General features: G+C 39.3%; 1 protein-coding gene across 1 annotated transcript in view; it reads left to right on the plus strand.

Annotated features, from left to right (window-relative positions):
- The window catches only part of AFF3 (AF4/FMR2 family member 3), a 397,189-nt gene that overhangs the window by 4,921 nt on the left and 372,788 nt on the right, over positions 1–19,480 (plus strand). The window contains exons 3-5 of the mRNA XM_015592714.2: positions 574–694; positions 1,678–1,990; positions 2,117–2,502. Of these exons, the coding sequence (XP_015448200.1) occupies positions 574–694; positions 1,678–1,990; positions 2,117–2,502 (820 nt within the window). The remainder of the gene's footprint in view (positions 1–573; positions 695–1,677; positions 1,991–2,116; positions 2,503–19,480) is intronic.

A 19,480-nucleotide genomic window follows, 5' to 3' on the forward strand; every position in this document is an offset into this window, starting at 1 on the left:
TATCAGAAGGAAGAATTGATTTAGTCCCAGTGTGATGGCTTGACTGATTAACAGAGATCAGAAGAAGGCTCATAACTGTGAAAGCCACAGCAGCATGGAGTTTTAACAGCTCTTTGGGGTCTAGTTAATGAAAGAATCACTACGGAAACACAGCCATGCAAAAAAAAAAAAAAATGCCAAGAGCATTCCCATGTAACATTTGGAAACTATGTCATGGGAGGAAATATGCTCATAATTTCTATTTACACATCGCAGTAATTACCATCTGTCTGAAGATTACTTTCAGTCTTCCCCTGTCAAAGTTGCTTAGATATTTCCTCTTTCACATATCAGGCAGAGAGGTCTAGTACTGGTCAGAACTTGTCCTCAAGAATTTTTTCCTCCTGGAGAATGTCATTATCGGATACCCGAGCCCATGCTGCTTGATTAGACTGGCTTTAATCTGATCTGTGTTCTTGTCATCATCACCATTTGTCCACGAACTAGACTTTTGCACTTGAGTGAGTGTCAGATTGGGCATTAGACTTTAATTTTTGTGTGTATGGTTGTTCTCTTTTCTCTCTCCTGATGCAGTGTCTATGAACCAGATAGAAATGTGTTACGGAGGAAAGAACGAGAAAGAAGAAATCAGGAAACTCAGCAGGATGATGGCACATTTAATTCCAGTTATTCCCTCTTCAGTGAACCCTACAAGGTAGATGGTTTTCTGTTGTTCATTTCCACCCTCACTCCTCTGTACCTCTGATCCCTGGGATGGCAATCTTGACCAGAAATGTTGGCCAACCATAATTCAGTTAGCCCAAGGAAGACAGCCCAGCCACTGAGAAAGGGGTCTTCGCCTATAAAACTTGGCCACTCCCTCAGTAAAGTGTAACTCTTGTTTAATATTGAGATCTGCTTGCTGTGATTTTTATCAAGAATATAGACTTCATCTCTACATTGATTTTCAAAGTCAATGACATTTGCTATGTTTTCTAAGGTGTTAGGAAACAAACACTATTGAAAGAGGTTGGGTTACATATTGTCACACATGGATCATGCTAGTATCAGGGTGCCTGGGAGGGCTCATAAGAAAGAAACTGCTGGATTGTTTCTCATTTATACCAAAGGCCCGAGATACAACCCCTGTCCCAAAATGAAATATCTTCCTAGATGTCAGTAGTATCTTAGGCTGCGTGGAGCTGTGTGGATAGTTCGGGCTCATAGCTTCTTGCACATTAGCCCCATGTTCAGCGTAAGCTTCCTTCTGACTTTTCTTGACTGTCACTCTGGATTTCTAACAAGAATAATTAACGTATTTAGAAATTGAGAGCAGAAAAATTTGAGCCAAATCTGAATTTTCAAGAAAAGCTTCCAGTGGGACTGCAAAAAAGAACGGAAAACCTCATTATGTCTGGATTGTTTTGTGAAGTTGCGACAGTACATTTTCTGGTCCTCAGCTACCACACAACCCCAAGCGTTGTGCCTTCTTTGTTGACTCTAAGGCCCTTCTCAGCTTCCTGGGTCCAGTGCGAGGCAGAGTGCTGACAGATGTCTTCAGAGGTGACGATTTTGAGTTTGGCTCTCTGCTCTCATTATGCATGTGGCGGCCCTGGCTCTGTGGTCAGTGCCAGCACCTCCCCACCACCCCCCATGTTTCCTTTGTCTCTAACAACAGGGTGTGTTTTCTTTCTCCAGACTAACAAGGGGGATGAGCTCTCCAACCGGATCCAGAACACTTTAGGCAATTATGATGAAATGAAAGACTTTTTAACTGATAGATCCAATCAGAGTCATCTCGTTGGTGTTCCCAAACCGGGGCTCCCTCAGGCCGCTGTGAACAAGCTTGATGAGCATTTTGTTGCAGATTCACGAGCCCAGCCCCAGCCCTCGTCTGTCTGCAGCACTGCACCCTCCACACCAGCAGCCGTCCCCGTGCCGCAGAGTAAGAGGGGCACCATGGGCTGGCAGAAGGCTGGGCACCCGCCTCCCGACGGCCAGCAGAGAGCAAGTAAGCGCGGACACAGCTTGATTGATTTGAACAGATCTGCTCACCCTAAGAACCTTAGCAAAACACCTGATCGCTGTACGTCGAGCCCTTTGTCCTCACCTTCCTCCTCTTCTTCTTCCCACTCAGCACAGCAGGGCTCTCTCAGGACCTTGCTCGGCGATGGTGTTGGCAGACAGCAACCACGGGCCAAACAAGTGTGCAACATAGAGGTGGGTCTTCAGACCCAGGAAAGGCCCCCTGCAATGGCAGCCAAGCACAGCGGCAGTGGACACTGTGTTCAGAACTTTCCTCCATCCCTGGCTTCAAAACCCAGCCTGGTCCAGCAGAAGCCGACTGCATACGTGCGGCCAATGGATGGCCAGGATCAGGCTCCTGATCAGTCTCCGAAGCTTAAGTCATCCACAGAAGCCAACGTGCACTGCACATCGTACAGAGGAGTCCCGGCCACCAAGCCAGAGTCGGCCAGAGCAAAGGGCAAGCTTCCCAAGTTCAGCGTCCCCAAACAGGTGGAGGTGAGTGATTCTTCCCTCTTTACTACTTACCTGCGTCTGAGTGGCGCTGAGTGAACCCCCACCCCCCGCAGTTGTGAGTTCAGTCCCCATGTCTCTTTATTTCACTGTGTGGCTAACTTCCATGTGGTGAGATTTGTCGCCAGTAGTAGGGGAGGATGTCCACATACATAATGCTTTCTTGAAAATCTCAGATTCATTAGAATCAGAATGTTTTAAGTACCAACAAATGCAGTTGTGTGTCTGTCTCTGTTAGTTCAGGAAGGGATGTCTCCTTCGATATAGTTCAAGGGATATTTTGTGAACAAGCCAGTTTTGGTGGATATATCAGTTACTAGAAATAAAAGTACTCCCAAAGCAATAATTTTTAGTATGTAAAAAGATTAATTTTCATGTAAAATATTTCAGAAATTTAACATTTTGGTCAGTTTTGAAATGTTTCAGGACAGACTTCACAAAGTTATCCTCAGAATTATTTTTAAAGTGATTGTTAAATGATTCAGTGCTGATTATGGTGAATATTCATATATCTCAGGTGTCCCATCCATATCATAATATTTAAGATCCAAGTTCATTGATGTTAATCAAGTCAGGACTCTGTGTCCTGTCAAAACCATTTTAGGTTATATGAAGAGAGTGAAATCTTTCTGTTCACAGCCTCCAGGTTTGCATTTTGATTTTATTTAAAAGTGTTTATTCAAATGTGTAGAAGGGAAGTTTGGAATATTAGAATCTAAAACAAGCAAATCACATAATCACAGATGTAGCAAAGCGTACATGACTAGTCGCTTGAACAGAAATCTGGATTGAAAACGAAGTTTTGTTTTAGAGAAGCACATCTCATACTGTATTCCAAATTGATGACAGTCATCGAGAGCACACGAAGAAGTGATATGACTGCACGTTTTTGTTTTGCTGGGGAGCGGTGTAGTAACTGAAGTAAAATGTGAGTTCTAGAACACTGTACTTAAGGACTGTCCAGGTGTGTTTTTTCTTTTTGACAAGTTCTTTTTTAAAGATGGAGTGACATTGTGACCAAAATATTGTTTGTTTCTGAATTCGATTGAATAACCAAATGAAACAAATGATTTGACATTTCCTCTGGCATGTCTCACAGGCTGAGCTGAACCATTTCTGAACTGTCATCTCAGAAAGCACCATGCACCAGTTGGGAGATAAACATATTACCCTAAGAGAAGATAGTGTGTGCATTTTTTTTTTTTTTTTACTTTGAGTTGTTTACAAAGGTTCTAATGAGGAAATTAGTAATGTGTACACCAGTAACTTCTTTTGATTTTTCATTTATGATGGATCCCAGAAAGTGTTCATTAGGAATTAAGAGAAGCAAAAACATAACTCTGTAAGCATTAATGTTTTTAGAAGTTTGTAGGAAATGCAGATAGGCACCACCTTACAAAACCGATTCATCAAGCTCTTTGATTTTTGTTATTGTTATCAGATGCCCTGTAATGGCAAATAAAGGGTGGCTTAGCCTTGAACGGATGTGACTGCAACCATCAGGAATTCCTTTATAATTTAATCCCAATTGATTCCTTGTTGAGATGATTTTTATGTACCAAAGAAACTTCAAGTTTATTCTGTAATAGTTTATTTATTCCGGAACCCAATGAGTTGTTAAAGCTCTGGTTAAAAGCCAGGTTTTGGTCACCGGTCCAGCCTTATGCAAGTCACTATATAGTTTTCATTGGGCTTTTGGGTATGTCACCAATAATATGGACACTTTCAGGATGCCCTTCCAGGACCCCGAATTGGGAATGGCACTGGACTAGTGATTGGTAATCATAGAAAGACAGAAATGCCTGAGGTAGAGAGTCATGCTGGCAGAAATTAGAGCTTTTATACAGGAAGTGTTTCACTCCCCTCACATGTGATGATGTTGAACTAGCCAGCCTGCCCTCTTCCCAACTTTCGGTACTGAGCACTTCAAAGAGGGCAGTCGTGCATTGACAGAAAAGAGGTAAGAAGCATTGTTCATAGGACAGAGTTATAGTTGGTGGATTTTTTTTTTTTTTTTTTTTCCGGAGAGGGGATAAACAGCCTTTGTTTTAGCAAAAAGCTTTGCATATTGTAGAAAATAGGTAATTCAAATCTTGTAACATGGCTACGTTTCATCAGTCCACTGTCATCATAAGGAAAGGACTCTGTCCCAGTTAGTATCAGGGTAGTATCTATAAGTTGCATTTCCCATCTTTCAAATTCAAAGGGGTCTTTTGTTTGTTGGTTTTTTACATTACTCCAAGAGATTAAGAAATTCCCTTGGCAGGGATAGTATTCAGTATTTATAGGGCAATTTTATAAAATTAAGATTCATAACATAGAAACTGAGGAATTTTATCGAATAATCAGATTTTACTTTAAGGGAATATTTGCTTTTATTTTTTGCACAGAACAATTCAGTGTGGAAAACAATTTAAAAGATGTTAATTAATGGCTGGCTGTACTTGTTCACACAGATACCACCGGTATGAAAATGTCCTATCAGTTGTAATGACTGATTTCTGGGGAGGTGAGGAATGCATTTTTTAGGGAAACTGACAGGAAATGATCTAAAGGAAACTTGCATCTTTTGACCATCTCTTTCAAGATGTTAGCTGTAGAGCAAGACTTCTGACAATGTGAAGAACTTGGGGGCTAAAAAAAAGTGTGAGATAAAAATGACATGAAAACAAAGAAGGTGCAAATATAGCTGTATGGCTTTGGTAGGTACATCACTTATGAGACAATCAAATCAATGACCAGGTGTAATGTGATGGGAGAAATTGAAAGAAATATCTTAAGACGTGATCTTTGCCCCCAACAAATTTACATGAATAAATTAGATGCCAGCACGTAGCTTTTACTTTGCAATTTTTGTTACTTTCAGTCCAAACTAAATTTAAAAGTGTCCTTCCAGCACTTACCCTGATAATCCTTATAGTAGAAAAATATTGTTATTTTTAAAAATTGAGAATTTATGGATAGCTTTTCCCTGATTTTATACTTTATATAAAGTCTTCATTCTTTCCTTTACAATATCTTCACTCTACCTGCTGCCATGGCAAATTATTTGTTATAATGCTTTAGTCTTCAATAATAGGTAATTAGTGTAGAAAAATTCAATGCAATTTGATGTCAAAGTTAAAGACCTCAAGGGAGTTCCTTAATTGATACACACCTGCCTCTCGGCTGGTTTTCCCAGCTCAGTTTTGTATTTAATGAAAAACATATTTTTGTTGTTGTAGCTGAGTCTCTTACTCTTGACACCACCCCTCATTAAGTGAGCCTTCCCTGGAGGGTCACTTGGAAGGGTGACTACTGTTTGGTGAGCAAGGGACTTAATGAATGACTGAAGCATGCATTCTAGAATGTTCTAGGGGAGGGTACACTAAACCTTATTTCCAGTTGAAGTGAATTATTTTTTGTTTCACACACACACACATAGACATATAATTAATGTTTTATCCTTAACATGTAATTCAAAATTCAGATGTTGAGAACTCTTTACCTGAAGGGCCAGATATAAGTTTTTTAGAACCTGAAATTTATACCATCTTAAGGGTCCTCTTTAGGAACAAAGGAACAGAAAAACATCTTACACTTGAGATGTTTACAAAAACAGACAATAACACATGGCTAGGGCTCCTCCTGGAGCCTTGGGGGACTGCTGCCTTGGAGGCCCTGAAGCTTGCGTGTCATTAGCATCATGGTGTCTTTATCTTTGGCTCATGGAATAATAATTATTATTAAAATGATAATTTTAGATATGAAAAGAGTGCTTTATATTAGCCTCAACTTGGTAGAATTTAAAAATAATATCTAATTCTAGGTGATACAGGCAAGGCAAAAATGGGACCATACTATGAAAAAGCCTAATATTCAGTGCCATTGAGACAAAATATGGGTTTCACAGGTTCTGAAATAGTTTGTTTGGCAGTTATAGCTTCAGCAGGTGGTATTCCAAAATATATACAGTTTAGTTTCTGTTTCCTGTTAATTTAATAAATAGCAGTGATTTGAAACTACTCTTGCAGAGGTCTCTGATGGCTGAAAATGGAATGCATTTGAGAAGAGAGGAAACCATTGGCAGCTGCACTTAGCTTAGTCATTGATAAGGAAAAAGACATCTAAACTGAATGTCGATGCATAGACTGTATGTTAGGAGTGTTATTTGTGGTTGACAATTCATCCACAAGAACAGAGTCACCATTTTTGGTTGCTCAGAAGTTTATGTGTTAAAATAAGTAATAAAATGGCTTAAGGTATATTGATTAATCATAGCATTGTCACAATGGGCATTTTAAAATCACTGTTTATACCACAAATAAGAGTAGGAAGATAAAGTACTGTGAGTCTACAAAATAGCTTCCTCGAGAAGCAATTAACTGATATATTTTTTTAAAAGTTCATGGAAGATAAATGGTTTAGGTTTCCTATTTCCTGTCACTCTTGGTTACCTTTGTATGAAAATGGGATTTCTTTCAAATTAAAGTCGGCACCAGTCTGCCGGTAGAAAAAGGCATCTGCAAAGCAGTGTGTACGTTGCATACTTACTCCAGTCTGAAACTCTTAGTTACATTTGAGATGTATAATGTTTTCAAATCCAAGTACGCTATCCGGTTGCTCATCGATGCACCGAGGACGTGTGGCCAGCCTGGGTCTTGGTTCACAACTGTCGTGGACTATTCCCACCCCCACCCCTCCCTGCCATCCTCTTCCAGCCCCTGCAGACGGAGGCCACGTGCAGGAGGTGTGGCTTCGTTAACAACATCATGGCGTGCCCCTGCCCTCAGAATGCGCATCCTCCTTGTTCTTCCCACGCAGACTGAGGAGCGTGAACACGCAGCACTTCGATCTCATGCTGGATGAAATCACTCGTTTTCCACACTGTAGAAGGTCTCGCGAAGGCAGGCGCGTGGAAATGTTTCTATACTTTTTGGTTCTTTGATGTTTGGCCAGTGGGGCCCTGAAGGCAAAGCACTTCCTCACTTAAAAAATAACATTGAAAAATGTGATAAGTGTGTATAGGACGTGTCCTGTCGCATGGAGGTGCTGGTGCCCAGTTCCAACCCTTTGTCTTGAGGCTCCTTTCAGGTCACTTAAAACACAACATTTCCTGGCTGTGCGGTGGGGGCAGCCCCAGAGCTGGAGCCATCACCGGCAGGCCCTGGCCAGGGGGTGCTGTCCGCAAACCCCATTTGGCTTCTCCCCGTGTGTCTTCTCTGTTCTCATAAAGCTTCCTCTCCCGGAAAGCATCTGGATAGAGTATGGGCTGTTTTCCTTAAACTGCAGTCTTATGTGTTGACTCTATCCCTGGGCTCGTCAAGACTCCTCTGTATTTGGAGCCACTTGAAAAGATGTGTGATCAAGCAGCGCTCCCACCCTGGAAAAATGTCATATACAGCCCAGAGAGAAAAGCTGCTTCCTTTGTTCATCGGTCTTTGGAAATCAGAAATCTGTGCAAGCTGCAGACATTCAGGGGAGATGTTGGGCACAGTGGCAAGATCCTGGCCCTGCAGACCAGCAAGGTCTGGGTTCAAATCCTTGCTCTGCCACTTGTGACCCATGTGACTGTGAGCAAGTCATTTGACTTTGCCAAGCCTCAGTTTCCTCATGTGTGAAGGAAGGGGAGAAATTGATAACACTTGGTTTGGCAGAGTTATCAGAAGGAGGAGTAGTTTAGATAAAGTATGTAACACACTCAGTGCAGTGATGACAGAGTAAACATTTGGTAAATATTGGGAATACCTCTGAAATAACAGCAAACAAAATATGAAAATGAGGATATTATTGGAGGGGTGTGTGTGCATGTGTGTGTGAGAGAGAAGGACAGAGACAGGTGGGAGGAGAAAGGAAAATGAAATTCTGAAAGTTATTTCATTTTTATTTGTTAGAAATTACTGAATTCTGAAGATGAAGATGATCTTGGATTAATAGACAAAGCCTGGGTGACAGAATTCTCCCCTGGTGAATGCTTGGTCCCTTTTGATGTTTTATTGCCAAGACTGGGATAGAAATGTCTTTTGCATTCTGTGTACTTGGCTTTTCTGAGCTATTATTATCTATTGGGAGCATAGCACTCTTGAACTTTATTTCCAGTTAAGTGAATCACGGAATCAACAAGATTTAGGCCGAGGAAAAATGTTAGAAATTTCAGGTAGTAGGTAATGAGACTCACTGATTGAACAGAGCTCTTTGAAGGCGCAGAGTATTAAATAGCACGTTTAATTGAGCTAAGCCTTGGAGTCACTTACCCACGTGATCAACCAGCATGAGCAATACCTTTCTAGTAGATGAAAGGGGACGTTCCCTGCTGCTGAGGGTCCATCTCTTTGCCACAGACGGGCCAACTTTGGAGCAGAATGAGAAAGGTGATTGTTGGAGCTAGATCGTCTGAGTTTGACTCTCACTCCATTTGCTCAGTGTCTTTGTCTGGGACAGGGAATCATGGTTATACATTTATTAGTTTGCTGGGCTGCTGTAACAAAGTAGCACAAATAGGTTGGCTTAGAATAACCTAAATTATTTGTCTCACAGTGTCAGAGGCTGGAAGTCCAAAATCAAGGTGCGGGCAGTGTTGGTTCCTTCTGAGGGCTTGAGGGACACTGTGCCGGGTCTTTCCTTGGCTTGTGATGGCCCTCTCTCCCTGTGTCTTCACATTGTCTGCCCTCTATGTGCGTGTCTGTCCAAACTTCCCCTTTCTTCTTGGCCTTCAGTTACACTAGATTGGAGCTCACCCTAAATACCTTACTTTAACTTGATTACCTTTGTAAAGACCCTACTTCTTCGAAAGTTTTAAATTGCAAGGGATACAATTCAATGTGATAGTACCTATCAATAGCATTTTTATGACTACTTAACTGGTTAATGTTCATGCAGTGCTTAAAATAGTGACTGGCTCATAGTAAGCACTCAGTGAAATCAACAATAACAACTCATAGTGATTATTATAATTACTTTTAGTAGTTCCAGTGCACTCAACCCTAGATGGTTTGAGAGCTCCGGAATCCGGAGATTGAGGTGAAGTGGGTGAATTTCACTAAAATACAAGCTCCTTAAAAGCAAGGATTTTTGTTTTGTTTTTACTGCTTAGTTTACTTGAAGCATCCCTAACTGTGCGGGCATGTAGTTGGTACTCCAATGGTACTAGCTGAATTAGTTAATTAACTTAAGGATATGAGTGAAGGGGGTCTCTCCCTCCAGTAACTGACCTCCTCTTGTTGGGGCCTCAGTAATTTCTGCCAAAGCTTTTATGGGAAGAGAGGAGCTGAACGCTCCCAAGACAGAATTTATAGCTGCTGTTACAGGGAGAAATGGGAACCATATTTACTGAAGTACGTAAACACGGCCCACGTGAAATAAACCGTATTGCTGTGTGCTGACCTCAGGAACAAAAGCTGAAGCAGTCAGTGGCTATGCCAGAATGTTGTGTGCTCTGCCTCGTTTTCCTTGCTCTCTTTTGTTTGGTTTTCATGAGCAGAAGCCCTGGCTTGGGGACAGTGTGTGTCGTGTGCTGAGTCCATGCTGCAGGCAGATGCTTGTGTTCTCTGCATAATATGAGCTGTAGCAAAAGGAGGCAGGAACAAGGAGGGGGATGGGGGATAGTAGGGGAGGGCCCCAAATTTCATACTTTCTGCCATATGAATTACATTTTGATGGACTTAAAATAGCCCAGAATGCATGGAGTTCTTAGAGGTATCCCTTGATTCCAGAGGGTACTGAATCTCAGGATGTCCCTTGGGCCTTTTTTTCTGCATGGCGTTGTGTTTGCTTCATTGATCCTATGTCTGTGACAATATCTATTTCACTTATTCATGGTAATGCATTGTTTCATAATCTGTACAAACAATCCACGTATTTATCCAGAGCTTTGTTTATTTGTTGTCTTGCACACACATCCTTCGAAAATCTTGCTGGTTACATAGCATTGGGGTCCACAAAGTCCTAGACGTGACTTTAATATGCAGGAAGTGGTTGACGCCTTATCTGTGTGACAGAAAGATAAATGGTGGAAAATAGGAAAATAAATGCATTCAGCTATTTTTACAAGATCTGAAAACTAATAACAAAGATTAGCTACTCTCCTCCCCAAATTCTTAGACACCTAGAAAATCTTACAGGGAGCATCGGTGATGGGATGTTTTCCTACTCTCTGTGACATCTGAGTCAGGTCTCATCCTGTCTGTCCTCTAGTCCCACAGCTAAGAGGGAACTTACGGCCTCCCAGGTGGCCTTCCTGCCTTCAGGCTGCTCTCACCCATCCTTAGGCCCACCTACAAATACACCTTTCTGTAACTTAAACTTCTTAGCTTTACTTGTGCCCACTGGGATTTTAAATTGTTGACTCTTTCAGTTTTTTTTTTATCATTATTCCTGTAGGTTAGAACCCCACTGTGTCTCTCATGCAGAGTCCTGCTACCCTTTTCCAGATGGGCATTGAGGTACATTCAAGATGGGTTTTCAGAATAGCCTTCTTTGCTTCATCATAGCCATCTAAATCACTCCTTTACCATCTGATTTTTACCCTTCTATAATTTGTGATAATATAATGGAAAAAGGAAAAAGCAGAGGAGGTTGGGGATGCACCCTGAATTGGAGGGTAGGGAGCCAATTATAATATTGAAAAGGGGGAGGGGTGTAATCCTCATTGAGAAAGTGAGATTTGAGACACAAAGAAGTTAGGCAGGAAGGTGTGTGGAAGAAAAGTGTCAGAGAGGATTTCTAGAGTGGAGACCTAGCTGGAACGTGCCTCCTCACCCTGCAACAGCAAGAAGGCTGTATGTCGCAGTAGGTGCACAAGGGGAGGGCAGAGGAGAGGAGCCCACCTTGTGTAAGGCCTGTGGGCCACAGTCAAGACTTTGGCTTTGCTACGAGTGACAGTGGGGAGCCACTGATGGAGTTTGAGCAGAAAGAGCCATGATGTGATTTAGGCAGTAAAAGGATCAGTTTGGCTGTCATGTTGAGGGTAATCTCTAATGGGGCAGGGACAGAAACAGGGTGTCGGCTGGCAGATTACTGCCCTAATCTCGTGATTAGGACAGGTTGCAGCAGAGGTGATGAGGAGCTTAGATTCTAGATATATTTTTAAGGAGTGCCAGTAATGGTTGCTGACAGCTTGGATGACAGATAGAGACCAACTGAGGAAAGATCTTTGACCTGAGTGACTGAAAGAATGTGCTCTCATCTGAGATGGGAAAAGCTATATGTGAAGCAAGTTTTTGAGGGGAGGAGCAGGAGTTCATTTGCGCTTCTTGAGTTTGAGGCATCAGGTGGACACCCAGGTGGAGATGATAAGTAGGCACACAAATTGGAGCCACAGTCTGGAGTTTGGTGGAGAAGGAAACCTGTATATGGTTTGCTGGAGATACAGATTTGCGAGCTGTCAGCATTTGTGTGCTGGATGTGGTGCCCCAGAGAGTAAGGATGGTTCAAGAAGGCACGTGAACCCTCATGTCCCCACAGCAAGGGGTTAGTGGGAAGAGGAGGATCCAGCAAAGGATGCAAAAAAGGGATCAGGAGATAGGAAGAAAGAAAACAGTATAGTGTCTAGAACCTTCAAGGAAGAGAGGTATCAAGAAGGGAAGGGAGTTATCGCTGGTGTCCATTCTGCCGATTTTGGATTTAGGAGCATGAAAGTCACCAGGTACCTTGAGAGTTTTGGGTGCCAAAGCCTGTTTGAGTTTAAGAGAGAATCAGGAAGAGGAATTAGAGACATCATATTTAGGCAACACTTTCTAGAAGTATGTCTGCATTGTAAAAATTTGAATAAAATTAAGGCAAAAAATTACCTGTAATTCTGCAATTTGGAAATAATCACAGTTAAGATTTTGGTATAGATCATTCTGTTTTCGTTTTTGTTTTTTTCTATATGTATACCTTCTTTATTGAATTGGGATGACGCTATTATATATGGTTATTTTCCCATTTATTTTCTTACATACCAAAATCACTTTACCATGTCATTGAACAATTTTTGGCAACATTCGATATATGGCCTTTGTATCTCATTTAGTTGTGAAACTTACTGGTTTTATCCTATGGTGATACCATAATTTCTTTACATAATATTTCGTTGAGCATTTAAGCTGTTATCTGTTTTTTCACTATTATAAATTATTCTGCAGTGAATAAACTTAGAAGTAAGTTTCGTGTAGATATTTTCCAAAGAAAAGCTCTTAGACATTTAACTTATTATTCAAAAATGGAAAGGTTTTCATACATACTCTTGTGAATTTTGTTCATGTCCTTTACTCATTTTTCTGTTGGAAGTGTTTGTACTTTTTCATACTGAGTTTTGAGTTCTTTAAGTATTAAGGAAATTGAGCTTTCCTAAATATAAGTAATTCTCCCAGTTTGTTGATTAACTTTTGATCTCTTCCTTTGTAATATAGTTAAAAAGTCTATTTCTATAGATACAATAAAGAGTTAAATCTATAATATGAAACCTTTCAGGAAGTAGATGAAAAGTTATCTATCTGGAATTTATTTTGATATAAGGTAAGTGTTTAGTTATTTATTTTTTCAAATAATCAAATTCCAGCATAACCAATTAATTAGTCCATCTTTATAATTTCAGTAAGAAAAAAGATAAATACTCCATCTTTATGGAATTGTGATGTAGCTATAAGTAGGGGCACTATAATACAGTTTCTTGTGAAACTGGAAATCTTAAGTCAAAATGCTCACTCTTTCTTCAAGACCTAGCATGAGTCCTGCCGCTTCCACAGGCAGCTCCAACCTCTGAGGAGCGAGCACCCTTTCCTCTGTATCCCTGTTGTATCAGAGTCTGTTCTGTTACCATCTATTATTGCTTACTTTATTTGTGTCTGTCTAATCTTGCAAACATTGTAAGCATCTTGAAGACAGGGTCCTCTTCCCATTTATCTTTGCACCGTTTCTGGGTCCTATTAGATCAGTACTGAATTATTTTCTTTCTGAGGTCTGGACATTGAATTTCTGCTCCTGAAAAATAGAGAGGCAAACCTGCTTTTACTGGTTTAAATGATATTAGGTAAATCAATGACAAAAATAAAGACTAAAGACCACAATGAAGTGCAAGCAGAGCATAGAATCTGACCCCGCCCTCATCCCCAGCTACTTCCAGACTTCTAGGTATTTCCTAAGCGTGCCATTTCCTTCTACACTTTTCTCTCTTTGCTTATGCTTGGTTTATTATCTTTTCCTAGATTGCCTGCCAAATTCTCCCTTCAAGGCCAGTTCCTCTGATTAAAAAATAATAAATACTTGGAAGTTAGAAAGTCACATTTAGAATTGATTGTTGTTAATATATTGGCATATTTGCTTTCCATCTTATTCTTGATAGTTTTCTGTTTAATTACTCATTGTTTTTATTAACAAATTCTATGCTTATTTAAATAATTAAAATAAAAAAATGAAATTGAAAAATCAACTCGCATCCCACCATCCAGAAAAAAAAATCACTAACATGAGATGAACTTTATTCCAGATAACATTCTCTCTTTCTTCAGGTGTCTCTGTCTGTCTGTCTGTCTGTCTGTCTCTGTCTCTGTCTCTCTGTCTCTCTCTCTCTATTGTTCTGTCTCTGTCTCTATTTCTTTAGTTTAATCAAATTTGGATCCTCTCTTGAACTTTGATATATATTCAAAAAAGCCCGTCTTGTTATGTCTTACAGATGGTTTGCTCTTTCCAATTGCATACCTAAAGAATTATTTCTTTAAATTTCTGCAGCTTAACCAAAATATGTGCCAGTATTGAGCATTCCCTAAAGCATGGAGTGTTCTTTCAATCTTTCAGGATTAGTTCATTCTTCTAGTTCTGGGAATTTTTTTTATATTAAGTGTTTGCAAATGTTGTTTGCACATCCTGTTTTTAACTTGCCTCTTAAAGTACTTACCCTTATGTTGAATCATCTTTGTCTTTCTCTCATATCTATTAGTTCCTTCCTAATTGCTTTGATCTATATTTTTTCACCTGCACTCATCACTGTTTTCCTAAGCCATTTCTATGTCAGTAAGTCAGTTTTTGTTGTCTATTCTGTTTTCTGCTGCCTCTCATTTTTTGCATTAGCTCTATCCCATGATCATACAGTTTTGTTAAAAAAATTTTGCCCCCAATGATTACTTGTCACTCTTTTCTAAGAATTTACAATATTCTAATTCTCACTTCTATTCTATTAATTATAAGATTAGTTCGTCATAATTCAAGGTTTCATTTTTCATGAATAAGTTAGAAATCAAATTTTCCTATACGTACACTATTAAATTTTGCTCCTTTTTTTAAACTATCATTTTCCAGTACCAAAACACTCAGCAAAATAAGCATCTCTATTAGATATTAATTAGAGCTTGGTGCCACTTCATGTGATGGATTTCAAAATCAGTGGCTTAAAAACAAGGCAAAAGTTTCCTTTTTTTTTTTCCATTGTATATCTGAGGTACTTATCTGAGGTGTGCAACTTCTGTCCTGTAGCATCCTAACATGGATGCAGGCTCCTTTTCCCCTGTTGTTCTACCACCTATAGGAGATTTATGCTTGTCCACATGATTCCAGATGGCCCAGGTTCCTTTCCAGCCCTCAGGGAGAGAGGGAAGAGGGAAGGGGCAGGGGAGGGCATATCTGCCCTTTAAAGATTTAACTTGGAAGGAGCACAGACCACTTTGTCACATATCCCATTGACCAGAATTAGTCACCTTCAAAGAAGGGTGAGAAATACATCCATCCATTATGCTGGGTCACCATGGGTCCAAATAAAATTTTTTTATTATTATGGAAGAAGACTTGAGTAGATATTGTGGAAAAACAATCAGCCTCTGCCCTATCTATAGTAGCTGTTACTTTATATCAGTGGTTGTATGTTTAAGGGTTTATCTCGTGATTTTCGTGAGCCTTCAAAAGAAGGAATCATTTTCCCCAACCTCATTTCCCCAGTGCCTGAGTCCAACATATAATAGATGTTAATATTTTTTTTGTTGAATTGTTGTTTTGCATTAAAATGACACAGTCTGTATAATTTTTTGAATTTCTGAAAGAATGGGGTGTATAAATTCATGAAGTGTTTTAGAACATTCTGTAGATTTCTGAGAAAAAGAAAAAGGCTTCCTGTTATATTCTAGTTTGATAATTGTCCCTGAAATAAATGATAGCTACAAAGTATGTGAATTTGATGGAAGTCACTATAAATATAGCGATTACTAGAGGCTTCTTTTACTCGATATGAAAATGACTTAGGATAATAAGTGGATTCCTATCTAAATTCATGAGTTCTCTTATGACATTTGGGTTAAGCCTGAAATGGATTAATCTTTTTCTGATAAAGTTTCTTAAGCTGTGATTTCTCTGGTGACCACGTTTAATTAGATATTAAGTAAACTGCTTATCTTTATACCAACAGGTTTTATGACTACATTTTTTTCCTGAGCTGTGTTTCACAGATTAAGTTGCTAGCAGAAGTAAAAAAAAAAAAAAAAAAAATTAGTAACCTATATATCCTTAGATTATAAATTAAAAACATGCCCACTTTTTAAATGAAAAATAAATAAGCTTAAATGTAAAGGACAGAGATAGGTAAAGTAGTATAAATATATACACATTCTAGTGAAAAGAAATACATTTTGCTTTTCCAAGTACTATTTTTTTTCCCCTAGAAGTTGGGTATGCTTTTTTTAAGTGGAAAAATTCTATTTAATCTGAAAAGGCTGAAACATTTTATGATAAGGTTCTGAAGGTTTTAATTAAAAAATTGAGTTTTCTTTTTTTAAAATACTGTATATCACAGTAAGATTGTCCAACTCCAATATGATGATGTTCTGACGTCCCCCCCGGCCTCCCTGCCCCCTGATGCTGGAATGGCCACATAAATGTGGAATACCAAAGATTGATTTAATTTTCTCTTCCAGTCCTCTGGAACCACAGAGACTGGTCTGGAAACCCCAGACAACCTTTTGTACAGACCAGAGTGAGAGAGTTTCTGAGTTGCCAACAGTATTAAGATGCAATATGGAAGGAAGATTAGCAGTGGTCAGATTTCCTAAAGGCATAAACTTTGTAACGGTTTGATTTTTCTTAGTTCCATTTGATTTCCCTGAGCATAGCAGATATTTAGAAGAGACTCTTACTCCCTGGAAGTCTCCTTAGTTCCATCAAACTGGAAGTAAAATGATTTTTACCTTTCTCTCTTAATCCCTTTTCCTCCCCATGTGAACTTCAAGTGAAGAACAGGTAGAGGTGGATGAGCCGAGTAACCTCTCTGGGAGGAAAAGTGTCTCACCTTTTCTCACCTGGTTCTGTAAAGCCTTTAGTTGGTTGGGGTTCATCTGTGTGCTGGGTCTGAGTTTCTGGCATGTGTCACAGTGTGGTATTTTTGGGGCCTTGGTGCTTAAACAACATCCAAGCCGCGGTCTTCTTTTTCCAGCTGCTTTCTGGGTGGTTTCATTTTAACGGTTTAGACCCACATTGACATGGCAACACATACCATTTTCTCACTGGGACTTGACGTCCTGGAATCGTCTTGACTTTGTCTGTATCCACACCATATCTGTTGATCGATCTTTTCAAAAGTCTCATAGTCTTCCAAATCATAGTGCTACCTTTTTATTTAACTATTTCACTTTCATATTAGCTTTTCTGGCTTTTGAATGTTCATCTCGTCAATTTCTCTTTAACTCTGGACGACATTATCTAATTAATCACCCCAAAGATCCAGTTTTATCACCAGCTAAAACCATTGGTAAATTCCCTATTCTGCGCAGGATACAGAACAAGCATTCTATGGACAAATATAAGTTGTTCAAAGATAATTCAATTTCACAATTCCTTTCTTTTTAAAAAAATCGTGGTTAAAGAAAAACAGCATAAAATTGACCATCTTAACTATTTTTAAGTGTACAATTCAGTAATGTTAAGTATATTCATGTTGTTGTGCAACAATATTTCATAATTCTTGAGGGTTTTATTACCTCCTCATTGAAGAGAATTGTGAATCCTGTTACATCTAACACAGGTTTTTAAGTATTTTATACTACAGAACTTCATACCAGTCCATTGAAAGCATTATGTGCAGATAAGTGGTGGCTGCTGGAATATTTTGTGCCCACTGTAACTGTGCTGCTCTGTCTTCCGTTTCCTAGTATCTCCAGCGTGAGTAAAGACGGTGCCTCACTCATGTTAGATACTTGGTACTGTTGTTGACTGGCTATGATGGATGATAAGACCATTGTTGATGTAGGATATTGCTTTTCCTGACCACCTTTCAAATCATAATCATAATTGCATGATGTTCCAATGAAACAATTCAACTACATCAAGAAAAAAATAGCTAATATTGTTAACACTCTCATACCAGAGCAATTAAAATTAAAAAGAGGATATGTGAAAGCAGCAAAATGCTTTTCTAATATCTGTTAATGATCTTATTCAAGTGAATTATTTGATTTTATGTGCATTTTCAAATGCCTTAGAAGTAAAATGAAAGAGAGCATCCTATTTTGAACTAATTTTCAACCTTCTAATTTCATATGATTAAAATTCACAAATGGACTTCCCAGGCTTCTTTCCAAACCTAAGACCCTGATTCTTCTTTTTTCAGTTTTTAAATTATCATTGGGCCAGTTGCAAGCAAGACTGGCTAGCTATAAGTCTTTGGTCAATTTTCTTAATTGCTCTGGCTTTCAGGTGTATGCAATTTTCTTTATTCTGTTCTAAACATATTTTGATTTCTTCACGTGATGTACCAATGACTAAAGTAGAAATATAATGTAGAACAATGTCGGGCTCAGCACTATGTTCTGTTCTTAGTACTGTAAAAGAGACTAATAAAATCTTGGTATTGCAATTTAAAAAAACCTTAAGATTACAAGATAAAAAAAAAAAAAGTCGCATGTCCATAAACCTGAGAAATTACTTTTATATTTTATGCATTGAAATGTTGGAATTCTGGATCCTGTGCTCTTTTTTGCCCTACACTTTTTCGGGAAGGGGGTGCTTTATCCATTGCGATTTTATATACTATCTATATGATTACAGTATGTTCTCCAGTCCTAACCTTCCCTCTAAGCTGTGAAGCCATATTTCTAAGTGCTTTCTTGATGTGCCTGCATAGATCCTTTTGTAGACACCCCATACTTCCTTTTTGCAGAGGGCTTCTCCCCTAAAATTCTGCATGTTGGTTATAGGAGGGCCTTCACTGAACCTCTAAGCTAGACCCTTGGAGTCATTCTCATTTGCTGTACTCCCAGCGTTCCACTTCTACTCCACCATTAATTCCTTTTAATCTTAGATCTAAGAAAGTCATGAGTGGGATCCCTCATCCATTTGTTTTGTCACCTTTTGGCTTCTTGCCATTAATCTCAACATCCACATCACTAGCAGACATGCACTGCTAAAAATATTTTTTTTTCCTAAGAAGAGGAAATGAAAAGGAACAACTAAATCTGATCATGTTAAATTCTTGCTCTAGCAGCTCCCTTTGTCACCCCACTTTCCCAGGAGTGTCTCCCATGTGTATTGTGCAGAGCATCAATTTTGAGGGATGTCAGCTTACTTGATCAGAAAACATTTTTTGCAAGCAACTCATAGAATTAGTATTCTGAGAAACATGCTAGAAAATACTAACCTAGAAGAAAACAAATCTAGATATGTAGGCCCAGCATATAGAACCTTACAGTCTTACACCAACTCGCCCCTCTAGCTTTAGCTTCACAGTACCAAGCCAGGTACAGTGCACTTTGGCCACTTAGAACTAGATTGTTGTCCCCCTAACACACCATGTACTTTCATGCCTCTATGCTTTATGATCAACTTCTCCATACCAGGAATCTTCTGTATTCACTCACCTTCATCCCATCAAGGCAACTGTCACTAAACCTTCTTTATCATCTCTGTGAAACCTCTACTCATGCAATGAGTTGCTTTCTGGGTTCCTTCACAGCACTTCTTATCCCCCATCTATTATTTATCCATCCATACTTCCTTCCTTCCTTCCTTCCTTCCTTCCTTCCTTCCTTCC

Source organism: Pteropus alecto, unplaced genomic scaffold (assembly GCF_000325575.1).
Source record: "Pteropus alecto unplaced genomic scaffold, ASM32557v1 scaffold186, whole genome shotgun sequence".
Classification (NCBI taxonomy): domain Eukaryota; kingdom Metazoa; phylum Chordata; class Mammalia; order Chiroptera; family Pteropodidae; genus Pteropus; species Pteropus alecto.